Here is a 24,436-nt window from a genome sequence, read left to right on the forward strand (position 1 = left end):
AATTGGGCATTTACTGAGTAGTAATAAAAAAAGGCTTTATGCCTTCAATTACTTGTGAATGGAAGTTAACTACAGAACTTCTCAGAAGATCACAACCATTGTATAGTTATAGCATCTTTGTATTTTAAATGGCAACCCACTTGCCTGGAGAATCCCAGGGACGGGGAAGCCTGGTGGGCTGCCGTCTATGGGGTTGCACAGAGTCGGACACGACTGAAGCGACTTAGCAGCAGCAGCAGCAGTATGTTTTTTAGCCAAAAGCAAAATCTGTTGCACAATTCAAATTATTTAAATTTTAGTCGATTTCTATTAATTTCCTCTCTAAATTTCATCTTATATCTGTATTATCAATGTCTTCTTGCTGAGTGCCTCATGTTTCCTTTTGTTTGATAATATATGCTGTCTGTAACATCAGATAAGCTCGTTTTTATTTTGTTTTTAAATGTAATAACCATGTCACTACTTTTTAGGGTTTGTCTCATAGATCACAGTTTCACAGCTAAGCCTTAGGACTTACCCCTTGTAGCTTCGTTGCTAAGTCGTGCCCCTACTTTTTCCCTAATATTATCATTGGAGCAAAGTAGTATTTACACAACCTAGTTAACTTTACAAACAATATTCTGTTATTGTTACTCCTTTTAAATCTTTTTTTAATTAATTGAGCTTTAGTTGTGGTGGTGGTGGTGGTTTTTGTCGCTCGGTCGTGTCTAACTCTTGCGACTCCATGGACTGTGGCCTCCTCTGTCCATGGAATTTTCCAGATAAGAATACTAGAATGGGTTGCTATTTCCTTCTCTAGGGGAATCTTCCCGACCCAGGAATCAAACCGAGGCCCCCTGCACTGCAGTCAGAGAGAGAGCGAGCGAGCGCTGGAGAAGATGGGAATGTCCCGAGGTTCGGAGGGCGGGCAGAGGCGCCTGGCGACCGGGCACCGGGTCCAGAGCAGTGGACGACTGACAGACCGGTTCAGGGCCGGCTCCCCCGGAGCCATGCACCGCCACGCTGTGCAGCCTGCGAGACGCACCAGAAGCTCCGCGCTGTGCGGCCGCGAACCCTGGGCAGTAGTGGCCGGCGCCAGAAGCGAAGGCGCGTTGGGGGCAGGGGGAGGAACCTCGGTCTCCCAAAGCCCTCAGACCCACTCTCGAGTGATGTGGCGGGGAGGTCGGGCGGAAGAGAGACGCCAGAGAGGACGCCACGGGGCGCGGGACAGGGTGGTGCGGGGTGGGCCACCCTGGTGATGGAGCGCGTGGTGGGCGGGGTGCCTGGCGGGGATGGAGGCCTGGAGGGGCCGACGGGGCAGGGGCCGGCATGGAGCCGCCTTCCCACCCGACCCCCTTTTCACGCCGCTCCCCACTTTCTCGCTCTCCTTTTCCCCGACGCTGGAAAGACCGCCTGGGCGGGCCCCGCTCCCTCCTCCCCGCAGCGTCCCTGAGCAGACAGAAGTCTCCCTCCTTTCCATCCTTCGCCTCGCTTTAGTTACGAAGTGTTCTTAAGTATCACTGTTTATTAACTTATTATATTCTAAAAATCCTTAGTTTTTAAAAGTATGTCAGTTATTACTGTAAGTCAGATTCCTAAGATGGAATATTTCATGTTACTTAAAAAATTTAACGAGAACACTTTTTAATATGTTACTGATAGTTTTTTCTTTCAGTGAGTATGACATTACTCTGTCTCCTTGTTGACCAAAAATCTCAATGTTCTTCTGATCATCATTTTGAACTTTATAACCATTTTATCATACTAAAGATGTGGAAAATATAGGAGATTTGGGTTCAATATATATTCATTAATTCAGTCAGGCCCCAAGGATTCAAAGATGAATAGTGCATAGTCACTGCCCACCGACATATAAGCATAGTATGTAATAAAATATATAATAAGAGAAAGATATAAATAATATAGTGCGGTAAGTATTATAATCAGTGTGTGCTGAAGGTAGGTAAGTGATACAAAGCATAGGTAACATTTGTTGGCGTGGCCCAGTGAAGACTTGTTAGGGGAGATGACATAATCTATGTTTAATAGGTGACTAAACACTAATAAGTAATAAAACACTGATAAATAATAGTCCTATCCTGTGGGTTCTATAATTCTATTATTGTGACTTCCCTGGAGGTCCAGTGGCTAGGACTGTGCTTTCCCTGCCTAGGGCTTGAGCTCACTCCCTGGTCAGGAAACTAAGATCCCGTAAATTGCATGGTGCATCCAAAAGGAAAAAACGAATATATTTTATTTAAACATAAGATAGGCAGAAACTTAGACATTTGGAAATGCAGCTTAATTATATGAGCTTATATGGTACATGCTAATTGCCAAGCAAATGACATAGTAACTAGCATTTATTGATCTATTTCACTGCTGCTAAGTCACTTCAGTCGTGTCCGACTCTGTGTGACCCCATAGACGGCAGCCCACCAGGCTCCGCCATTCCTGGGATTCTCCAGGCAAGAACACTGGAGTGGGTTGCCATTTCCTTCTCCAATGCATGAAAGTGAAAAGTGAAAGTGAAGTCGCTCAGTTGTGTCCGACCCTCAGCGACCCCATGGACTGCAGCCCACCAGGCTCCTCCGTCCATGGATTTTCCAGGCAAGAGTACTGGAGTGGGGTGCCATTGCCTTCTCCGATCTATTTCACTACACAACTACATACCTGATTACAAGTAATCCTGACTCAACTCTCTGAGATAGTGATAGTAAGGCCATTTTACAGATAAAGGCACTTGAGATTTGCATAGGTCAAATAACCTGAACGTCACACAGCTAAAATATGGTGGAGCCAGTGTATCTGCTTTGACAGACCAACTATAGAGACAGTATTCTTAATCATTGAAAATGAACATTAGGAACCCAAATAAGAAGCAACAGCTTGCCTATTGAGAGCATTTAGAGAAGAGTTATAAACTAGACACATGATGGGTATCCTGATGGGTATATTCCAGGCGGGGATAGTGGTATAAGTAAGCGTTTGGTGGGCAGTTTAAGTAAACAGGAGTATGGTTGAGTAGTCAGTTTTTGTAGGAGCATCAAGGAAGATCAGGTTGGAATCTGAAGACAGGATGGAAGCTATTTGAAAAAGAATCATGAAAATGAGTAATATGTGATAGAAAACTATAGAGGTTATGAGAGCAAGGGAGAGATATGGGAGTCAGTGTAACATAATGGTTAAGTTCTTGAGTTTCTAGTTTTGTTGATGTTTAGCATGTAAGCTGACTACTCATAGGTTCCTTATCTATAAAATGATAATACTAATAATATCTGTCTCACAGAGATTAATTTGTAAAGCCTGACTTATATACTACGCATTGAGCAAATGTTACATGTAATTATTGTTGATGTGTTTTAGTAAATTTAATCTGATAATAGTGCCTAGAAGTCTAGGCCTAAGCATTAGGCCATTAGTTCAGAAATGCTTGAAACGTAGTTGCAGCAGGTAAATACAAAAGAAGGGACAAATACTAGGAATATTTTAGATGAATATCAGTATGTCAAGTATATATGGCTTTTTAAAAATACTTGGTTTTTAATGGTGTTTCATAATCATGAGTTCATTGTTATAGTAGCAATTAATAACTGACAACTGAATGTACCTACAATTTACAAAGCCACTAGGACATGTTAATTGAATTTTATTCTCAAACCATTCTGTGAGATACTGTTACTTCCATTTTATTAAGGCCCATAGAGATGAAGTAATTCATTGAAGATCACACAAGTTAATAAATGAAGTAATTGAAAACTTGCCTTTTCATACGTTTATTCTGATTTTTTCCTGTTTATTACCCTATTATGACAAGAACTGATGTTCTATCACTGGAAACAGTATGAAGAACTGTTATTAATACTTGAAAGAGTTAATATCTTTTTTTAAGTATCTGCCTTAATATCAAGAAATAACCGGGGCATGAAAGGGGAGAGACAAGTTCAGAGTCTACTAGTTATCTAATTTATATTTAAACCCAGTAATATTTGAATATAATCTGCTTAGTAGATCAGAATATTAAGTGGCTATGATTTGCCTTTTAAAAAAATCTTTATAGAAAAAATGAAAGTAAACTTTTGATTTTCTGCACAAATCATATTAGCCATTTACTATACTTTGGGTAATTGTAAAATATTTTACAGTAGAGTTATCTCTTACGTGTTTTAAAATAGTATTGATCATGAAACTTTTTGAAATTTACCATCAGGCCAATGGTAGCAGAGTCTACATAGAACTATGCTTCGTGGTGTTCTGGGAAAAACCTTTCGACTTGTTGGCTATACTATTCAGTATGGCTGCATAGCTCATTGTGCTTTTGAATACGTTGGTGGTGTTCTCGTGGTAAGTGCTCACATTCAAGAAAATAATCATATAAAATATGTTATTTTTTTAAATTGAAGGAAGAGTGTTTGTTTGCATTGGCACTGATGTAAAACAGAAGAACTGTAACTTTAAATGTGGTCCTGTATTGTTTCTTTCAGGGACACAAAAGCCCCTATTAATCTAATGAAATATTAGTTTTTACCATTGTTGAATATTACTGCACTCCAGGACGTGTTTGATATTTTATGTTTATTAACTCATTTAATCTCTTACACTCTGTGAGATACGTATTATTGTTATTTAGTTGCTAAGCTGTGTCCAACTCTTGCAACCCCATGGATTGTAGCCCACCAGGCTCCTCCATCCATGGGATTTCCCAGGCAGAAATATTAGAGTGGGTTGCCATTTCCTTGTTCAGAGGATCTTCCTGACCAGGGGACTGAGTCCGCATCTCCTGTGTTGCAAGCGAATTGTTTACCACTGAGCCACCAGGGAAGCCCCTGAACTACTTATTAGAAATCTACTAATACTATGTACATGAGAAAGCTGAGGCTCAGAAAGCTCAAGTAACTTTCTATAGGTCCCACAATTCCAAGTAGACTTGGAATTTCAGCACATATTGCTCTGATTTTCAAAAATCCTACTTTTTAATTTCTGTGAAGAATGTCAATAACTGTTACTAAAACAAATGATTTATTCTGCCTTGTGTCAAAATTAAAATGATAAGGCTGTCCTTTTCCCAATGTATTTTCTTAATATTGCATCATAAATCTATCAGCCATGACAGTACTCACCTTTTGTCATATACATGAAATAGTAAATTGGTTGATTGTTCGGTCAGTGAGTTTTGCTATTGGTGTTGCTATGTTTACAGGTTTACCCTAAAGAGATTTATAGTCGTATAATCTCAAGTTGGAATAATTCTAATAACTATATTTAGGCAAATAAATATATCTAACTGAAATTCCCCTTTGATTTTTTTTTATTAATCTATACTGGTGCTTCCAGTAGACTACAGAAATAGCAAAAAACTTTCATTGTGGTCTTTTTTTCTGCCTGAGTAGGAGGTTTTGAGTAAAAAGTTTTATTTACATACAACTGAATTGAGTAAAGACTGTTGTATTTATATTTTTTAGATTATAATGATAATATACTACAGTTTTGAGGTATAAGTTCAGTTCAGTCACTCGGTCTTGTCCAACTCTTGGCAACACAGGGACTGCAGCACGCCAGGCTTCCCTGTCCATCACCAACTCCCTGTGCATATGTACCTCATACCTGTTTTGAGGTATATATGAAGATTATTGTTTTAAGACACACTAACATGAAAGTTTTTAAAGTGCATCTCATTATGCCAGTATTTTTCAGTAGAAAATGTAAGTTGCAGCCCCCCAGAATGAATAAACTATTCTCTGGAAGAGAATGAAAGACACCAGTTAGTTGAAAATAGTATGATACCACTTGCTAAATTACTGTCATGGGCTTCTGGATGATATTTGGTCATAGCAAGAAGAAAAAAGTCATTAACTGTTCATTCAATAAGTGTGTGTTGAGTATCAAGTTTATGCTAAGCACTGTTCTTGATCTTGATTAGCAATTGGGAACTTAAGAGACAAAGTCACTGCCCTCAAAGCACTTAAATTTTACAAGATGGCCAAAATTTGGAACCAGAGGTAATGTTATTCATCTTTTATAATATAATATTAATAGACCATTTAAAATATATTTTGCCTGTGTTTCCAGATTTGCTGGCTTCTCTGTAGAGTTGAACTTCTCTTGGCGCTACCAGCTTATTATAAATCATTCTCCAAGTTTAAAGAACATTTGCTTGATTTTCTTTTAAGCCTGATCAGATATTTATATTTTAAAAGGTTTTCAAGTTAAATTTAAAAATTACCTCTCTTTCAGTGTTCTGGACCATCAATGGAGCCTACAATTCAAAATTCAGATATTGTCTTTGCAGAAAATCTTAGTCGACATTTTTATGGTATCCAAAGGTAAATTTCTGTCACAAATATATTAAATTCATGGTGAAAACACACATATATATTGTGTCTTTTCTGCAGTTTCTTAACATTAGCTTTAAAAACTCTTCTGTAAATAACCAAATTAATGACCAACTGGATGAAATTTTTACTCAAATTTTTTCTCTCACTGTGAGAAATTCTAATAGTCTCTCTAAACATGCAGTCTCTTGGATCGTTTAAGGAACTAGAGACTTAGGAGCCAGTTACATATTCAAATCTTAGTGATTTGATTTCTTAATTTTCAATATAATCCTGCATTTCTATTGGTGACTGTCTTAATCTCTGTAGTCTGTGATGAGCAGTTGATGACTTTTAGACTATATAGCACTGTATATAGCTGGGAGCCAGGAATCCTATCTATTATGAGTTTTCTGATTAATTATATTAAGTTACAAAATTCCTTGGCAAATATTATTGGCCACTAAATCTTTTAAAATCCTGTTCTAAATGGTGTTTCCAATCCTTAAGATATTATTTATTCTACTTAACTCCTAGAGTGTTATTCCTTCTGAATTGATGTTAAGTATTAGTCATTTAATGTAATTTCTAAAGAGAACCTCTTTGAGTCCTTAAATTTTGGGGTCCATTAGTTTTTCATAACTCTTAAAAAGTCAATCTGTATTATATTTCATCTTGAGAAAATATAAATTTTACTCACTTGAGCTGTTATTTATCTTATGGCCTAAGTAGGTTTAGGCTTTCCTCGTTCATTATTGACCTTTTCTATAGTGTATTCCACATTACTGGAAAATCACTAAGAACAGTGTAAAACTATTCTTTGCATTTACTGATCTTCCGCCATCTTAGATTCTGTAGATAGAAACTCTCTTCCTCAAGCATTATGGTCTAGCTTGGGCCTTAGGTAATTCTTCAGATCTTTTATCCCGAACAACTTCAGGATGCCTAATTGATAGATATGGGGGTAATAAAATAAAGTTTATATAACAGGTTATATTCTCGCTTCCTTTTCTTTTTACCTTGTATCAAAATAACTTATTACAGTCTTTGGATTAACTGGAGACCTAGGTTCACTACAATGTGAAGACAAGCGTCTGTTTTCCATGCTGATCACGTAATTCACAGTCTTTAAGCATCCTTAACAAGAAGCTGGATTCATTGGCTACATAGTTTCTGAATGAATACTTCAATATTGTCTGTTTTGGAGGGGATACTCTGGAGTCAGATGGATAATATAAATAACTATATTTAGTAAATAAGATTTTTTTGAAAGTTTCATTTTGTATTCTGTTCATTCAGGGAACCCATTAGCTGGAAAGACAGCTCAAAATTTGGCATTTATGTGAGACATAACAAAGTAACTTTTACAACCAAGGTAGTCAGTTGGTAACTCTACTTTAAAAATATTACTATACTGAATATTTTTTTCATTAATCTGCAGCACAGAACTCTGAGATTTCAGAGGAATCTCTGACACCTGACAAGAGATACTCTTGCTAGCTGCCTGTTTCTAAAGACAGAATAGCCATCCATTTAGGGAAGATAAAAGTCTGCATATCTGGTATCTAAAACACATGGATTTTTCAGTCCAGTGGACAGAACTTTCATGCTCGAGACAGTCATCCCTTATTACTACGTACTCTTTGAACAGTCAATGAGCACCTCATTTATAAGATGTGCTCTACCCTATAGAGAATGTTAGGTTGAGTAAGAGGTTGATCCTTCATCTCAAAAGCTTATAATCTATTAGAATAATAAGGATGATTATAAATGATATAGGAAAATTTGAATCTTAGTTAAGTTTATTTTAAAATGCTATTTGAAAGAGTTGAGAGTTCTAGGTTATCTTTTTTGATCTAAGTTCTTTGCCTATAATATCTGGTTAGACCACTGGAAGTTCAGTCTACAGTAATAATGCTTTCTATAAAAAAACTTTGACTAAATTATGATTTTTTATGTTGCCATTCAAATGCAGTTTGTTTTGAGGATCATACTGATTTTTTTGTTAACAGACTTAAGCTGAATAAGACTCCCACGGAGAACATTTCTTTCCCCAAAGCTAGCCATAATCAACTTTATAGTATGTTACATATGTTACAATGTTTGCAAATTTCTTCATCTGAACAGTTCTGCTGCCATAGTTCCAGTTGGTTGAAAAGAGATGCTTTATCCCATTTTCAAACAAGTGTAAGCCTTATATTGCACTCCAAATTATAGAGTTTAGTGTTTTAATAGCATTCAGCTCTTATTAAGAATAGCCTGAAGAAATGACTATTCTGAATACTGTTGTAATTTCTGTAAAATTTCTGATAAAGATGCTATGTTTACTTTCCTTACATACATATCTTTTCCTGTGATTAGTTGTTAAGAAAAATTTTGTCATATTTTTCAAACTAAACCTTATTTTATTAGTTAATGATTGGCAGATGATAAACATAATTTCTTTTTTAACTTGACTACCAAAAAGCTTCAGACTCAATATAATACTTACATATAGAAATAACTAGGTTTCTAATTTAACCATCATCATTTATTTTTATGACTTTTGATTTTGATATATGTATCTTTTATCATAAGCAGCATCAGATTATTTTAAGAACCTGGTAGAGACAATAAGTAAATATATTAAATCCTTTCAAGTGTGAGCAACAGAATTCATTTCATGCTCATTTCATGCAGAAATAGTGTTGTATTCTTTTTGGTTGGGACATTAGTCCTATATTTTTGTCTCCTTCCTTTCCAATTTTAAGTATCTTACTTAGTCTTCTAATACATGCAAATTGTTACTTATTCCACGAATCATCTCTTCCATATGTAACCCTGTCCATATTGGTTTTATATGTATGATATGCCAGTTTATTTTTTGTATCTTATGTTTAGACAGCTTTTAGTATTTTTTCTGGCTAAGTCTTCTGAAAATTTTTCTTCAAATATAAGTCCTTTTGACTGTACTGTGAACTATCTAGGTTTATATAATTTACATGCTGCGATTTCTCAGTTCTTTAAGCTCTAGAGAAACATAGATGATGTCTCTACCTTTATATAAGCTGTAGAGTCAGTCAGTGTTACAGGCAGGGCAGTAAAATTTGCTTGGTTAGTCTGGTGATATTTACATGAATTGCTTTTTTATAGTTTTGGTTCTAAAAATTTAGACACAGAAGTAACAGACTAAGTACAGTGCAAGAAGGTAATTCTCGTGGAATTGTCAAAAATTTTAGAATCTTCTAATAGTTTTTCCATCACTCTCATTTTTGGATTCTGACCCATAAAGTTAGTCTCGAGGTTCTCAAAGCTGGTAAATGTATGGGAGGGTTAGAATGTGAGAGGATAAAGGGTGTGGCTTTAAGTTGCTTTATAAAAGTATTGTAGCAGTGTCATGCATGTGTTTATGTTTAATAATAACACTGACTTTCTTTGACTTTTTCCCCTCAGAGGTGACATTGTGGTTGCAAAAAGCCCGAGTGATCCAAAATCAAATATTTGTAAAAGAGTAATTGGTTTGGAAGGAGACAAAATTCTCACCAGTAGTCCAGCAGGTTTCTTTAAAAGCCATAGTTATGTAAGTAACATTTCAATTATGTTATTCATTGGTATCACAGTTGATTAACGTTAACTGAACACACTGACAAATGAAAATAACTTATTCATGTTTGAATATAAATTAAAATGATGTATTCAGTAGGATAAGAATATGTAAGTGTATGTTTGTATCACAAACAACATGACCGTTATAATTTATGTATTTTATTTCCTTTTAAAGCCCCATACAAACATCTCAGTATTAGTTGTTGAAGGCAGGATTCACCAGCGGTGTCAAAATATTGGGCAAAGGTTTGAGGGAAAATTGTAGATTTGCATAGTCTCAAAGTATCTCTCCCAAGGTATTTTTCCAAAGGGAGAAATAGTAACTTTGTGGAGGAGAAACCTGGCAGACACTACCTTAACTGAGTGCTCAAGGTTCGCTTCACCAGTGATAAGACATGCCAATATAATGTAGCCCCTGAATTGAAGCACTGAGAAGGGCACATCACTTTTGTGGTATTCGTGTAACAAGAAATTACAGCCCCAGTCTAATCATGAGAAAACAACAGACAAACCATAATTGAGGGTCATCCTGCAACATAACTGACCAATACTCTTCAAAAGTGTCAAAGTCTTTAAAAAAGGAAAGTCAGGGATTGTCGTAGATTGGAGGAGACGAAGGAGATGTGACAACTAAATGCAATCTGGAATTCTGGCTTAGTTTTTCCACTGGCTTGATAATGAAAAATTTGGTAAAATCAAATGTAGTCATATAGTTTTTTTTTTTTTATCCTGTTTAAATGTTCAGAATAGATATTTTGTATACTTTTGGTGTAGTCAACTTACCAACCCAGTTAGGAAAAAAGAGCAGACGCAGTAGAGTGGAAGAGTGAAGAGCATGTAACGTGTCAGCCCCCTCCACCAATCACATGCCTGCTGAGACAGAACGTGTAGCTGTGGTGGGGCAGGGCAAGGAGGGCCTTCTGTTTACTCAGCATATGCTGTTCTTACTTTAACTATAAATTTATTTTCTACTTTTGTTTAAATGTTCTGTGTCACTATCAGTTTATTAATAGAACTGTTATATCTATTAAGTAACTTTATCTTCATCCCCAATGTAAACATGTAATTAGGAGTTGAATTGTCTTCATCATTGTATATTTATTTTTACCTGTAATAGCCTCTGTTGCCCTATTAAGTAAGTTTGATCAATAGACTATTAAATAATCAACCTATTATTTATTTACTTTCCTTAATAGACTATGGTTCAGCTGTGCAAATGTTTATTACACTTTTGATGTTTATTACTACAGTGCTAAACATCCTAGGAATCAATAGCTGATGGTGATCCTAATGTTAAAGTTGAAAATGTAGTATCAGGTAACAAATCAGTATTTTTCTGTGGTCTTCATCATGGATACTTATCTTTTTGTTTTTCTAATATGTTAGTTATTTATATAATTATTTCACCATCACATGACTGTTATCATTTCATGAAGCAGTCTAGTCACCTCTAAGTTGCTTTAGCAACAAGCATATACTTGAGGCCAGAATTCAGTTCAGTTCAGTTGCTCAGTCCCGTCCAGCTCTTTGCAACACCATGGACTGCAGCATGCCAGGCTTCCTTGTCCATCACCAACTCCCGAAGCTTGCTCAAACTCGTGTCCATCGAGTCAGTGATGCCATCCAACCGTCTTATCCTCTGTCATCCCCTTCTCCTCCTGCCTTCAATCTTTCCCAGCATCTGAGGCCAGAATTATCAACAGACAAATGACAAAACATATAAAGGATAACAAAACATATAAATTTCTGGGTACTTGTGTGCAGTTGTACTTTATACAGTGTGCACACTGCTGTTGTTGTTTTCTTCTGAAATTATTAGAAGAGGAATGTTAGGATGAAAGGATTTGTATAAAATCTCTGCTTAGTAATCAGAAAAAATAACCAGGGGACTATAAGATGTATTTTTTTACGTATGTATAAATATTCTTTCAAGGAAAACATCCTTTGGATTTTTATGTTGGATGAGAGGATAAGTTAGGGGCACTGCTGTTTTGTTCCAGATGTATTCCATTCACTTTGGTGTGCATGTTATAAACGTACAAACAACTGTGATAATTTTGGTCAACACTTAGCCTGTATTTACTTTTTACCAGAATAAGTACAGGGTAAGTGTTGAAACTCTTTCAAGGATTAGTTTATTTAATCATCACGACAGTAACCCAGTACAGGTAGTTAGTAGTGGCATTTAAGAGACAGGAAAACTGAACAACAGGGAGGTTAAATAAATTGCTCAATTTCAAACAGTTAATAAGAGAAACAGTTGGAATTCAAACACAGATAGCCTGGGTCTATTGAAAAATTTGTATTTTTTTACTATGCCAGTACTACTTCTCCCCAAGTATCCTCCACTTACTATTCTTACTTTTGCTCCCATCTCCTCAAATTGTACTTCGCTTACAATGTATTTGTCTTAAACATTTTTAAAAAGAAAGGCAGCTATTTCTGATCAGGGCTAGTATTAGTTCTAAAGACAAGCCAGTGATTTTTGAAGGCTTCCCACCTCTACCAGTTTTTCTAGGCTGAGTTTTTTAAACCATGAGAATTGTGTAGCTATTACTGAACTACTTTAGCAGATGTGTTCCATTAATCAAGGTGATTTATAACAAAAATTCATCCAAGTTTGGAGCACTCTGGAGCGATATCCAAACTGTTTGCAATCTGCCCTTCTAGAGTGTTCCCTTTTCCAGCTACCTCAGAAGCAGACTGGTGCTGTATTTTATGAAAGGGGTTTCTTTCCCATATCTGTGCACCCTTTCAGAAAAATACTTGTTGTTTATAAGTTATGAAGACAATGCTATTCAGATCTTGATTGAGCTGCATAATAAGGATGATGTATATTAAATATGTTTTGAATTTCAGGCCAAAAAAAACCCGACAGCAACATTCTTTTAAGTAGGTGCTTCAGAAAGCAAAACACCAAAATTTTCATTTGGAACCTAGAATATAGAGTTTAGCGTATCAAAGAATTAGCATTGTTTTTAAGTTGGCGAAAAAGAACATAGACAGTTAAGTGATGTGAAGCTGTTTTATTCATTCCAGAGTTCCAAAAGTCCATATGGCAAGCAGTAAAGATGATTTATTTTTTACAGTAAGCATTTGGAAACTAAGCAGTCCTTATCAAGGTGTTACTGCAGTGGTTTTGCTTTTTTTCCTGATATTGAGGCTAGTAATTTTTTCCCTTGAGTTATGTGCTGAGCATTGGTACTAGGAAATGAACTTAATTTGTGGCTCTCAAAAGAAACAAATTTTACTCAGCTCAAACATCTTGAATAACTTGCCTTTCTATACTATAGGAATTCCTCAGTTAGCTGCTAGAAGCCACTAATTTGCCAAAAATAATTTAATTGGAAGAAGCATTTAGCAGGTAGGAAATGCATTAAATGAACTAGCATTCTTCTGTTGATCAGCACAGCAGGTGATTTAACACAGACTCCACTCCCCTAAGGAATATAGGGCCAAGACTCAGGAAATATGGTAAAATTTTGTTATAAAGCTAATAAAGAAACACGGAAAAACACTTTATACTCTTTCTCAGGATAACATTGTGATAGTTCAAAGCTGTGATTTTAATTCATAGTGTAACTGTGTTACAGTTAGGCATTTTGAAATACAGTAAGTTTGTATCAGCAAACAATCCTGCTATAAAACCTCCCATCCAAACAAACAGACCTTTTGGGCACCATAACCTGCTTTAGGAAAGAGTTGTGCATACTTACTGACTCCCCTGTGAACTTTATATTCTCTTTTGAACTCATTCCACTTAGACTTTGATCCCTGGGAATTCACTGGAACAGTTCTCATGAATGATCTGTTGTTGATCCAGTGGTCAACTTTCAGTCCTCCTCCCCTTTGACCTACTGTTAGTATTTAAAGTAGTTGTTCTTCAGGCCTGGTTTCACTTAGTTTGAAGAATACCACTGTCTTCAGGTTTTCTCCTTTTTCTGCTTCTTCTGAGTGTCCTTTGTTGATTCCTCCAAATATTGGAGTAACTAAGGGTTTGTATTTTAAACTTATTTTGTTTATATACGCACACATAAGGTGACCTAATCCTGTCTTGAAGGTTTAAGTACTGTCTAATTTAAGTTCTAAATTTATATCAACCACAGATTCTTTCCTGAACTCCAGAATCATATATCTAATAGTCTGTCTAATATTTTCCTCTTGAACTTAGTATGTCGAAAACTAAACTCCTGATTTTCCTTCCACAACTGGATCCTCCCTCACATATTCCCAGTCACCGAAAGGCGACTCCATTCTTCTTCTCACTCAAGTCATGAACCTTGGAGTCATCCTTGCCTCTCTTCCTCTTTCATCCTCTCATCCAATCTATTAGCAAATCATGATGATTATATCTTGGTTTGAAATTAGGAAAGGAGTATGTCAAGACTGTATATTGTCAACCTGCTTACTTAACTTTTATGCAGAGTACCTCATGCAAAATGCCAGGCTGGACGAAGCATAAGCTGGAATCATGATTGCTGGGAAAAATATCAATAACCTCAGATATGCAGATGGCACCACCCTTATGGCAGAAAGCAGAGAAGAACTAAAGAGCCTCTTGATGAAAGTGAAAGAGGAGAGTGAAAAGCTGGCTTAAAACTCAACATTCAAAATGACATCTGGTCCCATCACTTCATGGCAAATAGATGGGGAAACAATGGAAACAGTGACAGACTTTATTTTCATGGGCTCCAAAATCACTGCAGATGGTGACTGCAGCCTTGAAATTAAAAGACACTCGCTCCTTGGAAGAAAAGCTATGACCAACCTGGACAGCATATTCAAAAGCAGAGCCATTATTTTGCCAACAAAGGTCCATCTAGTCAAGGCTGTGGTTTTTCCAGTAGTCATGTATGGATGTGAGAGTTGGACCGGCCATAAGGAAAGCTGAGGACCAAAGAATTGGTGCTTTTGAACTGTGGTGTTGGAAAAAACTCTTGAGAGTCCCTTGGTCTGCAGGGAGATCAAACCAGTCAATCCTAAAGGCAATCAGTCCTGAATATTCATGGGAAGGACTGATGCTGAAGATGAAACTCCAATACTTTGGCTACCTGATGGGAAGAACTGACTCACTGGAAAAGACCCTGATGCTGGGAAAGATTGAAGACAGGAGGAAAAGGGGATGACGGAGGATGAGATGGTTGGATGGCATCACCGAACTTGATGGACATGAGTTTGAGCAAGCTCCGGGAGTTGGTGATGGACAGGGAAGCCTGGCGTGCTTTAGTCCATGAGGTTGCAAAGAGTCAGACATGACTGAGCGTCTGAGCTGAACTGAACCAATATCTTGTAAAGTAGAATTCGACCACACGTTGCCACCATCACCACTACATCCTGGTGCAAGACAAATTTATCTTACTCTTGTTTTCTTGTAATAACTTCTGATCTTCTCTTTCTGTTTTTATCTTTCCCAACTTTTTGCGTCCCTACTATTCACATAGTAGCTGAAATCATCCTTTTTAATAATGATGCTTTTTAATAGAAATAATGTTACACTCTTCTGCCCAAAAAGCCCAGTAGCTCCCCGTCTCATAATAAAAGCCATGGTCCTTTTGATAGCCTAGAAGACCCACACCCTTCATGCTCCTTGTTCTTGTAGTTAAGGTTTTATTGGAACGCAGGCACACTCATTCATTTCTGTATGGTCTGGGACTCTCACTAAAACAGCAGAACTGAGTTGTTGTAACAGAGACTCTATGGCCTGCAAAGCTTGGGCTCTTCACTGTCTGGTGTTTTACAGAAACATTTGCTGACCCTTGCTCTAGAATATAAGATTCTTAATGGCAGGGATTTGTTTTCATCTCAGTTAATTCCCCAACTCCTAATCTTCTATTTGGCATCTGGTAGATACTTTAAAAATACTTGAAGTTTAGACAAATGTCCATATAACTAGAGTCTGACGGCGTTTCTTTTAGTTTCTGTTCTACTCAGTTTCTTCTTCTGGTTTCTCCTGCAGACTTGCTCTGGAGTAAAGTGCATGATGTTCTCTTTTTCAGTGATATAGATGTTCCCGTACTTCAACACATTGTATGCTAATACTGAATTGGCCAATCTGGGTTCATCCTAGTCTTCATAGAATACTTGAAAACTGCACTTAACTTCCATGGTAGGGCTACTTGACCATCTTGCATAATTGCAGGTGAAAGTTGTAGAAAATACTGGAATGCCCCTGTTACTTTGTGCCAGGATAGCATTATGCTGATTAAATGTTTATTTCCCTAAGTGACTTCTGTTTGATAGATTTTAGTCCTTTTATTAGAGCAGACTAAAAATCTACCTGCCTCTGAACGACTTAGTTTGGAGTACTCTGAATTTGGTCTTGTCTAACTCTTCCAAAGGAATGGTGGAACCTGAGGTACCTTGGACTTGCTACCTTACTCTCATTTTTAGGGAAGATATAATTTCCCAGAAATGGTATGGCAGTTTTGTTACTATGAAGGCTAAAGTTGCCTTTGCAACATGTAGTACCCACTAATTAAGTGGTGTGGTAAAGAGAGTTTTCTACATTTCAGTAGAAATGATGTGCTTTTGGACATATTTAACTACTCTGCAGATATTTTGTCCTTTTGATCCTTATATTGGTTGGCAGCTTAAGGATGGATAAGTTATTACTGGAAGTTGGTAAACTTTCCTTTAAGTGTAAACTGCTTTCCAGTGGTTGGTTGTTATAAAATGAAGACTCTCTTTTTCTAAATGTTTCAAATAATTAAAACTCTATTTATTGAATTTCAGTTTTTCAGCCATAGCGGCCACTCTGTATTGGAAACGAGCATGGTAGTAGAAATATGATTATGGAGATTTCAGTATTTTCCTATAGTTAAAACATGGCAGTCTTCTGCTACTGTTAAAGAAAACATCTGTACTTATTAGAAAATTTTCTTTTATTTTTGACCTATCAAAGATCCAGTTATATAAAGCTTTTTGGTTCTCGATAACATGGATTCCAGTGTCATACACAAAAGGTGAAATGTTCATAAAATCCTGGTTTGTTACCACAGTAGAGTAGGTGGATGAGAAATGTAGTATTTTGTCTCCTGATCCTGCCAACTACGCCACTTGTCTCACTCTGTATCACTGTGCGCACTGTTCTTTAAACCCAGGGTAGGCGAGGAGGGAGCTAAGAGCCTGGAAGAAGACTGGAGAAGCCACAGGAACTGCAGACATGTTTATTCTCTCCTGGCTGACAGAGCAGCCATAGCACCAGCCAAAACATAACCATAACGCAGTCCACCAGGGCGTTCCAGGTGAAGCTTGTACGTGCTTACACACCAACAGTAGCCTGTGGACTACCGAGTACCTCCTGATGAGCATGCACAAAGCTATCAGTGATCTCAGCTGTTACAAAATCTTTATTTACAAAACTTGGGGCAAGAGCGCCTGACCATGCCATCTTGGCTACTTTGCTTTTGCCCTACATATTTCTTACATTTTTCTTTTGTATTATAGAGTATCTTAGTAACAGTATACTTTATTGTAACTTATTTATAACATTTTATAACAATTTGTAACATTTTATACCTTTATAACCTTGTTATTGGCAGAAATGTAAGAAATAGTTTAACATTTCAAAAAGAACTGATTAAATATTCTAAGCATGCTGTGGTCTATAGTGTTCTTAAAAAGAAAACTTTGAAATGGGATAAGATGCTGGTAAAAAGCTTTTTTACTGTATACTGAGAAGTATTTATATAAAATTGCAAGCTGAAAAATAATTGGACAACATTAGAAAATGGGCACTTTATAAACACTGATAACTCCCAATGTGCCCTGTGTATTTAGGTTATAGTCCACATCTTTGAATATCCTAATGCTGTTTTTCTGTTTGTTTAAATGTCATTTACTTTAGCTAAAAGTCACGACCATATGGTCTTCTATTGCCACTTGTATTATAAACAGCAAAAGTACTTCTTTGTAGGGAGAGGACTCCTCAGATTGAAAGGGCTTATTTATTATAAGCTGCTGATACACTGAATCCTTATGTCATTTAAATAGAAGAACTACCTAATAATGTCACTTATTACGACTAGGATATCTAAACAAGGGACTTGCTTTTTGCAGACTATAGTGATAAAAACCTGTGCTTCACATCCATTTCTCAGCAACGGCTCCCAGGGTAATCAATCATGGCATACTGCTAATGCCTTGATTGCAGCTGATGCAGAGGAAATTTGTTTACTTTTTTGCTAAGTGAAGTTCACTGCGGAGATGACGTGACTTTTTCATCCTATAGCTAACACAACTGTGAAGATAAATTTGACTTAGTGTTTACAATTCTGAGGTGTTTTTCTTCTGATGTTAACACTAAAGAATCATCTTTGAGGCCCTCAGTACTTAAGCATTTTCTGATGTGTTCCCTGAACATTTTCAGAATATTTTGATCTTAGCTCAACGATAATATGTAGTTTATAAAATATTATTTTACAGAACTGTATTTGTATGTATATGTATTTGTGAAAATCGACATTTCTGTTGAAACAGTAGCAACTCTTCCTGAAACTAGCATGTTTTGCTCACCTGAAAATATTTTAACCACTCAGAACTGGAAAGTCAGTGCCATTGGTGGGATTCTGGGGAGGCATTTATGCAATTCAGTAAAATGCCGTATTACGTGTAGTTTTATCTACATGTTACATGAGACCTGTATATACTTAGGCTGCTTAAAAGTAATTGGGAAAAATTACTGAGCATGAAATTGTAACGCTACTGTTCAACGTCAGCATCTAGACAGACTCGCACTCTGATAGTAGTAAAGAGAATGTGTTCTGAGTGGCTTCTGGAAAGCTGCCGTTGACCAGGTGGAACATAGTCAGATGTCTTCTGAAATAAACAACTGAATGAAATTCTTCCCTTAGCACTTTGGGTAATTAAAATCCTACAGGTTTCTGTGACCCACTTAATCTATAAAAACATTCTCCATCTACCAGTCTTTACCTAAAATAAGAATGGAAAAGAGGAATTACGGATTTAAAAGCAAGTATGCATGTTATAAAACAGTTGCAGATAGTAGATTAGCTGGAAAATACTGACATTACAAGCCATGATACTGCTCACCTAGATATCTGAACGTACTTTCCTCCTGGATTGGAATTTTCGTAACTATTTTAAGCAAATGTCAAAATTGTTTAGTTTGGCATAGCTGGTTTACATCCCTACTGTTAATACACATACAGAGCCAACAGGGAAGGGAAACAAAGTACTTAAGACCATAGGGTGAGTAACTTAAAATTCTAAGATTGTAACTCAAGATTCTGATCTACTTCCTGTACATTGTGTGTTTAAATCTCTAAATCAGAAAGGATTAGAGAAACCTTTTGTCATCAGAAGAGACTTGAAATTTGACTTCCCTTATGTCAAGAAAGTCAGGGTAGGTCTGGGCACACAGACTGATACGGACTTCTGACCCTAACTGCAAATACACCTAACCCCAAACAAATCCCAGCACCAGGCGGCGTCTTTAATGAGACTGTGCCTCAGGAGCAGGGGAAACCACTGGACTTAGGAGGACGGAGAGAAGACTTCAGCAAAAGGCCTTTAGGAGGCTACCAGGGCGGGCACATTTGCCAGACAATAACTTCACAATTTTCCTATTATTTATTCATGAATTCACTAATTCCATTAATTCTAAACATGACCGAACATTTACTTGAGGGTCTCCACCATGTTAGAGTAGGTAAGTCCCTGCCTGCTGGCTGTCCAATAGAACTTCCTGCAAAAATGGAGTAGTCTGTATCTGCACTGTCCAGTGTGGTAGCCTCTAGGTTCATGTGGCTGTTGAGTACAGGAAACATGGTTAGTGTGTCTGAGGAAATGAATTTTTAGTTTTATATAATCTGTAAGATTAAATGGTGACATATGTTACTAGTGGCTACCATGTTGAACAATACAGCTTTAAGAATTTGTAGTCAAGTTGGAGGAGCAGACAAGGAATTACAAAATGGTGTAACATGATATTCATCTACACTGGGGTGGATAGGATTACTCCAGACTTGGGAGGTCAAAGTTGAACTTCTAAAGGATAAGTGGGAGCTTGGATAAGATCCTTATCCAAGCAAGCAGCATATTTAGGTTCTAGAAGGGAGTGCAGCCCTGTGCTTTGGGCAGCTGTGAAAAATAAGTTCCTACATCTGGGACATACAGTGGCGAGGGATGACTAGCAAAAAGAGATAAAAGTGCAAAGATAATCAGGGTTGAATTCCTTGCATGTCTCAAGCAGGGGAGTTACTTTATTTTGGCCACAGCGCATGGCTTGCAGAATCTTAATTCCCAGACCAGCGATTGAACCCATGCCCGTGCAGTGGAAGCACAGATTCTAACCACTGGACCACCAGGGAAGTCCTGGGAGTAACATAATCAGACTTAGTTTTTAAGAGATCACCCTGATACTAATATAGACTAATCAAGGATAGTTTAATAAAGGATGATCGCAATAGGAGAGGCCAGAGGCAGGAAGCCCAGTTAATAAATAGGCTGTAAGACATAATTGAGACAATTAACATTAAGAATGGAAACCAGTAAATGTTCGGAGAAAGATTAGGAGAATGTCTAAACAGGATTGGGTGTTGGAAGAAATGCATCATCTATCTCTGTTGTTAGAGCCAAAAACTTGGGTCAGTTTTGGAGTACTCTGGAAGCCTGTGTAATAGGCTTATGGTTGAGTGTACTTAAAATGAGTACAGTGGCAATGGAATTGAAGTGAGAAGAAAACAAGTGCTTTCCCAGAATGATGTCTGGGTGTTACACGATTCCCTCCTTGATGTCCACAGTATATTTTCATGATGTCTTGTTAGTCAAAACAATGTTTTGATGCTTCTAGCCCCCAGAGATCAACCTTTTTAAAGATCTTTAGCTGTTCTCTTCATATCTTAACACTAACGCAGAAAAAAAAAAATCATGTGTTGTCCATCTGCCTATTTTGCAATTTTGTATTCGCAAAGCTACATGTTATTCTAAATAACTTCCAGGGTATGGGACATTAGAATTCTGTTTTTAATAAAACATAAAAAGGAGAAGTATCAAAGGAAATCATGCAGCACAACACTTTTTTAAGGCGTTAGTAATGCCAAGTTCAAGAATACTTTGAATCTTTTATTTATAGTTCCATTTCAGGTGTAAATCAGTTTTCTAGCCAATCTCTGTATGAAGCAGTTATACATTGGGGCCATAAGAAATTGAAAAGAGATATGGAGATTCATCTACAGGAATAAATCCATATAGGGATGAATTTTGACTGGGAAGAATTATTTGAAGTCCCAGGAATAATTCAGTGGGAATATTTGGTGGAAATCTATTAGCACATATTCTTTATAGTAAGCATCTGATTTACTAATTATTTAGACTTTTTCTGTGAACATGAGAAAACTCACTATTTACATATTTACCACTATGTTCTACTGCTCTTTCAAATATCCTGTTTCATTAAATTAGGCTCATCTTTTGGACTATGAGAACCAGAGTGGACATCAGGCTATATTAAAATGAGAGTACTGACATAGTTTTGAAATGAGAATGTAAGGTACTTCTTTTAAATACTAATCCAAATACACAACAGGTAACCTTGTTACATATAGAACAAAAAAGAAGTCAGAGAGTGAGATAATCCATTGTCTTAAGGGGGAAAAAAAATCTAATTCCCCATTCCTCTGCCTTCTGACAAGTTGGTAGATGGTTCTGAAGAAGTAAGTGCTTCATAAGGAAGAGCTTAGGTATTTGATAGTCAATAAACATTGCTTGGAAAAGATCCCTATTAAAATATTAAAATGTTGTTCTTTGCTACATTTGGATGATTTGGTCTTAAAAACTGAATTTCATTAAATTCCATTAAATCTGTTGGCATAATTAATATGGCATCTATTCAAAATTAATGTACATTTTTAATTATAATGGATTCAATTCAAAGTCTTGGCTAGTACCAGAACTATATAATTGAATATAGTGTAAAAGAAAAAGGCCAAAAGCATAACGAAAGTGAAATTGCAAAGCACAGTTCACTTTGCAGAGAACTGGATAGACTGCATAAAAAATCAGGAATAAAGAAAGCCCGGCAGGCATCATTCATCCAGCAGCTGGAGCAAATGTTAATAACAATAGCTAATATTTAGTGAGTGCTTACTGGGTGCCAGGAACCTTATGTGTTATTTGTTTTTTAGAATATTTCTGTAAGGCATTTAACTAGTCCCAGTTTTATAGATGAGGTTTAAATAACCTGTCCAAGGTGTTGAACTAGTAAGTGGCAGACCTACAGTTTGAACTCAGCCCCAGAGATTCCTGTTTAGGCTGGATGGAGGTATTGAATACTGAAGGAGATGATGAAGGAGCTTAGCTTGCAATAGCTATGAGAATGAGCAAGTCAAGTCTTAGACTAAGCTCTAAACCTGCTCAGCAGGGAGATGCTCAGTAATGAAAGAGAACCTGTTGGTTGAAAGCATCCCTCATCATTACCCTCACCCCAGTGCTGTAGGTGTAGTCTACCAGAACTTTTGTGTAAATTCCTCTTTAGTGATAATTGGCTATGAACCTAAAGTGGCGCCATTTTTAAGTAGGGAAAGACAATAACAGCTCCTGGGAATGAAGGATAGTAATAAGTCAGAATTTAAATGGGGAGAAAAAGAAGCAAGACTGCATAGAAATAGTATCCATTGAAATAATCAGTGTGTTAACGTGTCACGCCTGGGCATTATACATGTTAATCCCTTAGTCATGCATTTGGGAGCACTTCCCTCCCCAGATAGTCTACTCAGGGAGACAAGTATGGGCAAAAAGTTGTGGCAAGGAGAATGTCATTAAAAATAGAATCTGAGTGAAACTGTTTCTTGAGTTTTGCTTTCAAAGATACCCATCCATAACTGACACTTGGGACAGCACCATTTTACAAAATTAAAGATTAATAATGTTTTCTCAGTTTTGTGTTCTTAAAAACTTCTACGTGATTGCCTCTCAGGGGATTTAATGTTTTTCTTTTTGACATGCATGTCTTTATCGTTTTGGTGGCTTATATAGGAAGGTAAACTCCAACAATAATTTACTGATGGTGTTCCCAGTTTTGCCCTTGCATGAGTCATACAAATACTGGGCTGTGTGTGAAGTTCTTTAAAACTATATAATTAATAAATTATCTCATTTCACAAGCATTCTCTCCACTAGTTTGTGTGCATAGCATCTTACTATGACTACAGTTTATATGCCTGTCCATTTCCTTTTTCCAGGAAAAAAAGTCATGTAAAAAAAGGATTTCAGAAGCTTTACCCCCCCCACCCTTATTACCTTTATGATTTTTGTTTCTTCAGTAATTATTGTTTTCTTTACATTCACAGTCATTTTAGAAGAACCATTAAAGAGTCATGAACAATAATAAGGCCAGTGCATATCCTGCCTTTGCTGATTATAAATTTTTAAATATCTGGCAAACAGAGAGTTAATTAAAAATCAGTCTGTTACTAGGACTTCCTGTTTTTTGAAACTTTTGAAAGGTTGAGCATACAAATATCTTACTCTTTAGTCAGAACTTTTTCTTAATCAGTCTTTCCTTAATCAAATAATAAGTTTGATTACAGTTTAGTAAATGTGTTATTTGATATTGTGGACTCTTTCATCAGATTTCACTTGAATCAAGAAAGGTAACACCTGTGGGTTGGTTCACAAAAGCTGCTTTTGTTCAATGGACACCCGCAGGCCATGAGGCAATTACATTTGTTGCTTGTACTATAAAGGAGGCACTTAACTAGACCTCAGTAAGTATAGCTGAGAACCAGAGGCTTGATTCTTTTGTCCTGCCCTGAGATTAGGTTTTATCATAGCTCAGGAGGTAAACCTCTGACGTAGAAAGGAAAAACCAAGAATGATTTAAGGGTTCTTTTAATGCTTTAAAAGTTAGCCCTAAAGCTAGCTTTATCTGAGACACTGGGAAAATTTAAAGTTGAGCAAAAATTTCTAAGTGGCATTGTAGACATATATTCCATATATTCTTACTCAGTCTTGTGCATTCATTCAAGTTGTCATGGCATATTTCCAGAAGTACAAACAGAAAAAGTAATTAGCTATTTTTAAAAGTTTTGGTTATGAGAAATGATGAACAAAGACATGGAATTAGGATTTCCACTTTTGGCCATTTCTAAAACATTTATTATAAATATGAGTTCTACTTTAATTGGGAAGTTATAATGGCTTTTTACAAATAATTTAAAATACCCATGGAGGATTCATGTTGATGTATGGCAAAACCAGTACAATATTGTAAAGTAATTAGCCTCCAATTAAAATAAATAAATTTATAATAAAAAAATAAAATATATTTTAATATATTTTATCTGTTAATATTTTATTATAATAATATTGCTATAGAACTTTTTTCTTACCTGGTTTGAATTTTGAACTTAGTGATAACCAATAGATTAATCCAACAGACAATAACTGTGTTTTGAGTTAGGAAATTTTTGTTCTGTTTGTTGCTTCATTCCACTCCACTCACCTGAGCAGAAAGGTCAGGTTTTAAGTTTTGGACCCACACCAAAAATGTGTTGTACTTTATATTTATTTAAATAAATAAGTTCATAGCTAGACTAATA

General features: G+C 36.5%; 1 protein-coding gene across 12 annotated transcripts in view; it reads left to right on the forward strand.

Moving 5' to 3' along the window:
• The window catches only part of IMMP1L (inner mitochondrial membrane peptidase subunit 1), a 76,132-nt gene that overhangs the window by 41,301 nt on the left and 10,395 nt on the right, over positions 1–24,436 (forward strand). For 7 of the 12 annotated variants that reach the window (XM_027562758.1, XM_027562765.1, XM_027562759.1 and 4 more), the window contains 3 exons: positions 4,190–4,323; positions 6,214–6,302; positions 9,723–9,849. In XM_027562758.1, coding sequence (XP_027418559.1) covers positions 4,219–4,323; positions 6,214–6,302; positions 9,723–9,849 — 321 coding nt within the window. In that variant the 5' untranslated portion in view covers positions 4,190–4,218. Of the gene's footprint in view, positions 1–799; positions 3,743–4,189; positions 4,324–6,213; positions 6,303–9,722; positions 9,850–24,436 lie in introns of those variants that run through there. The other 5 variants (XM_027562754.1, XM_027562755.1, XM_027562757.1 and 2 more) reach the window with 2 other exon arrangements.

Source organism: Bos indicus x Bos taurus, chromosome 15 (genome assembly GCF_003369695.1).
Source record: "Bos indicus x Bos taurus breed Angus x Brahman F1 hybrid chromosome 15, Bos_hybrid_MaternalHap_v2.0, whole genome shotgun sequence".
In the NCBI taxonomy this organism is placed as follows: domain Eukaryota; kingdom Metazoa; phylum Chordata; class Mammalia; order Artiodactyla; family Bovidae; genus Bos; species Bos indicus x Bos taurus.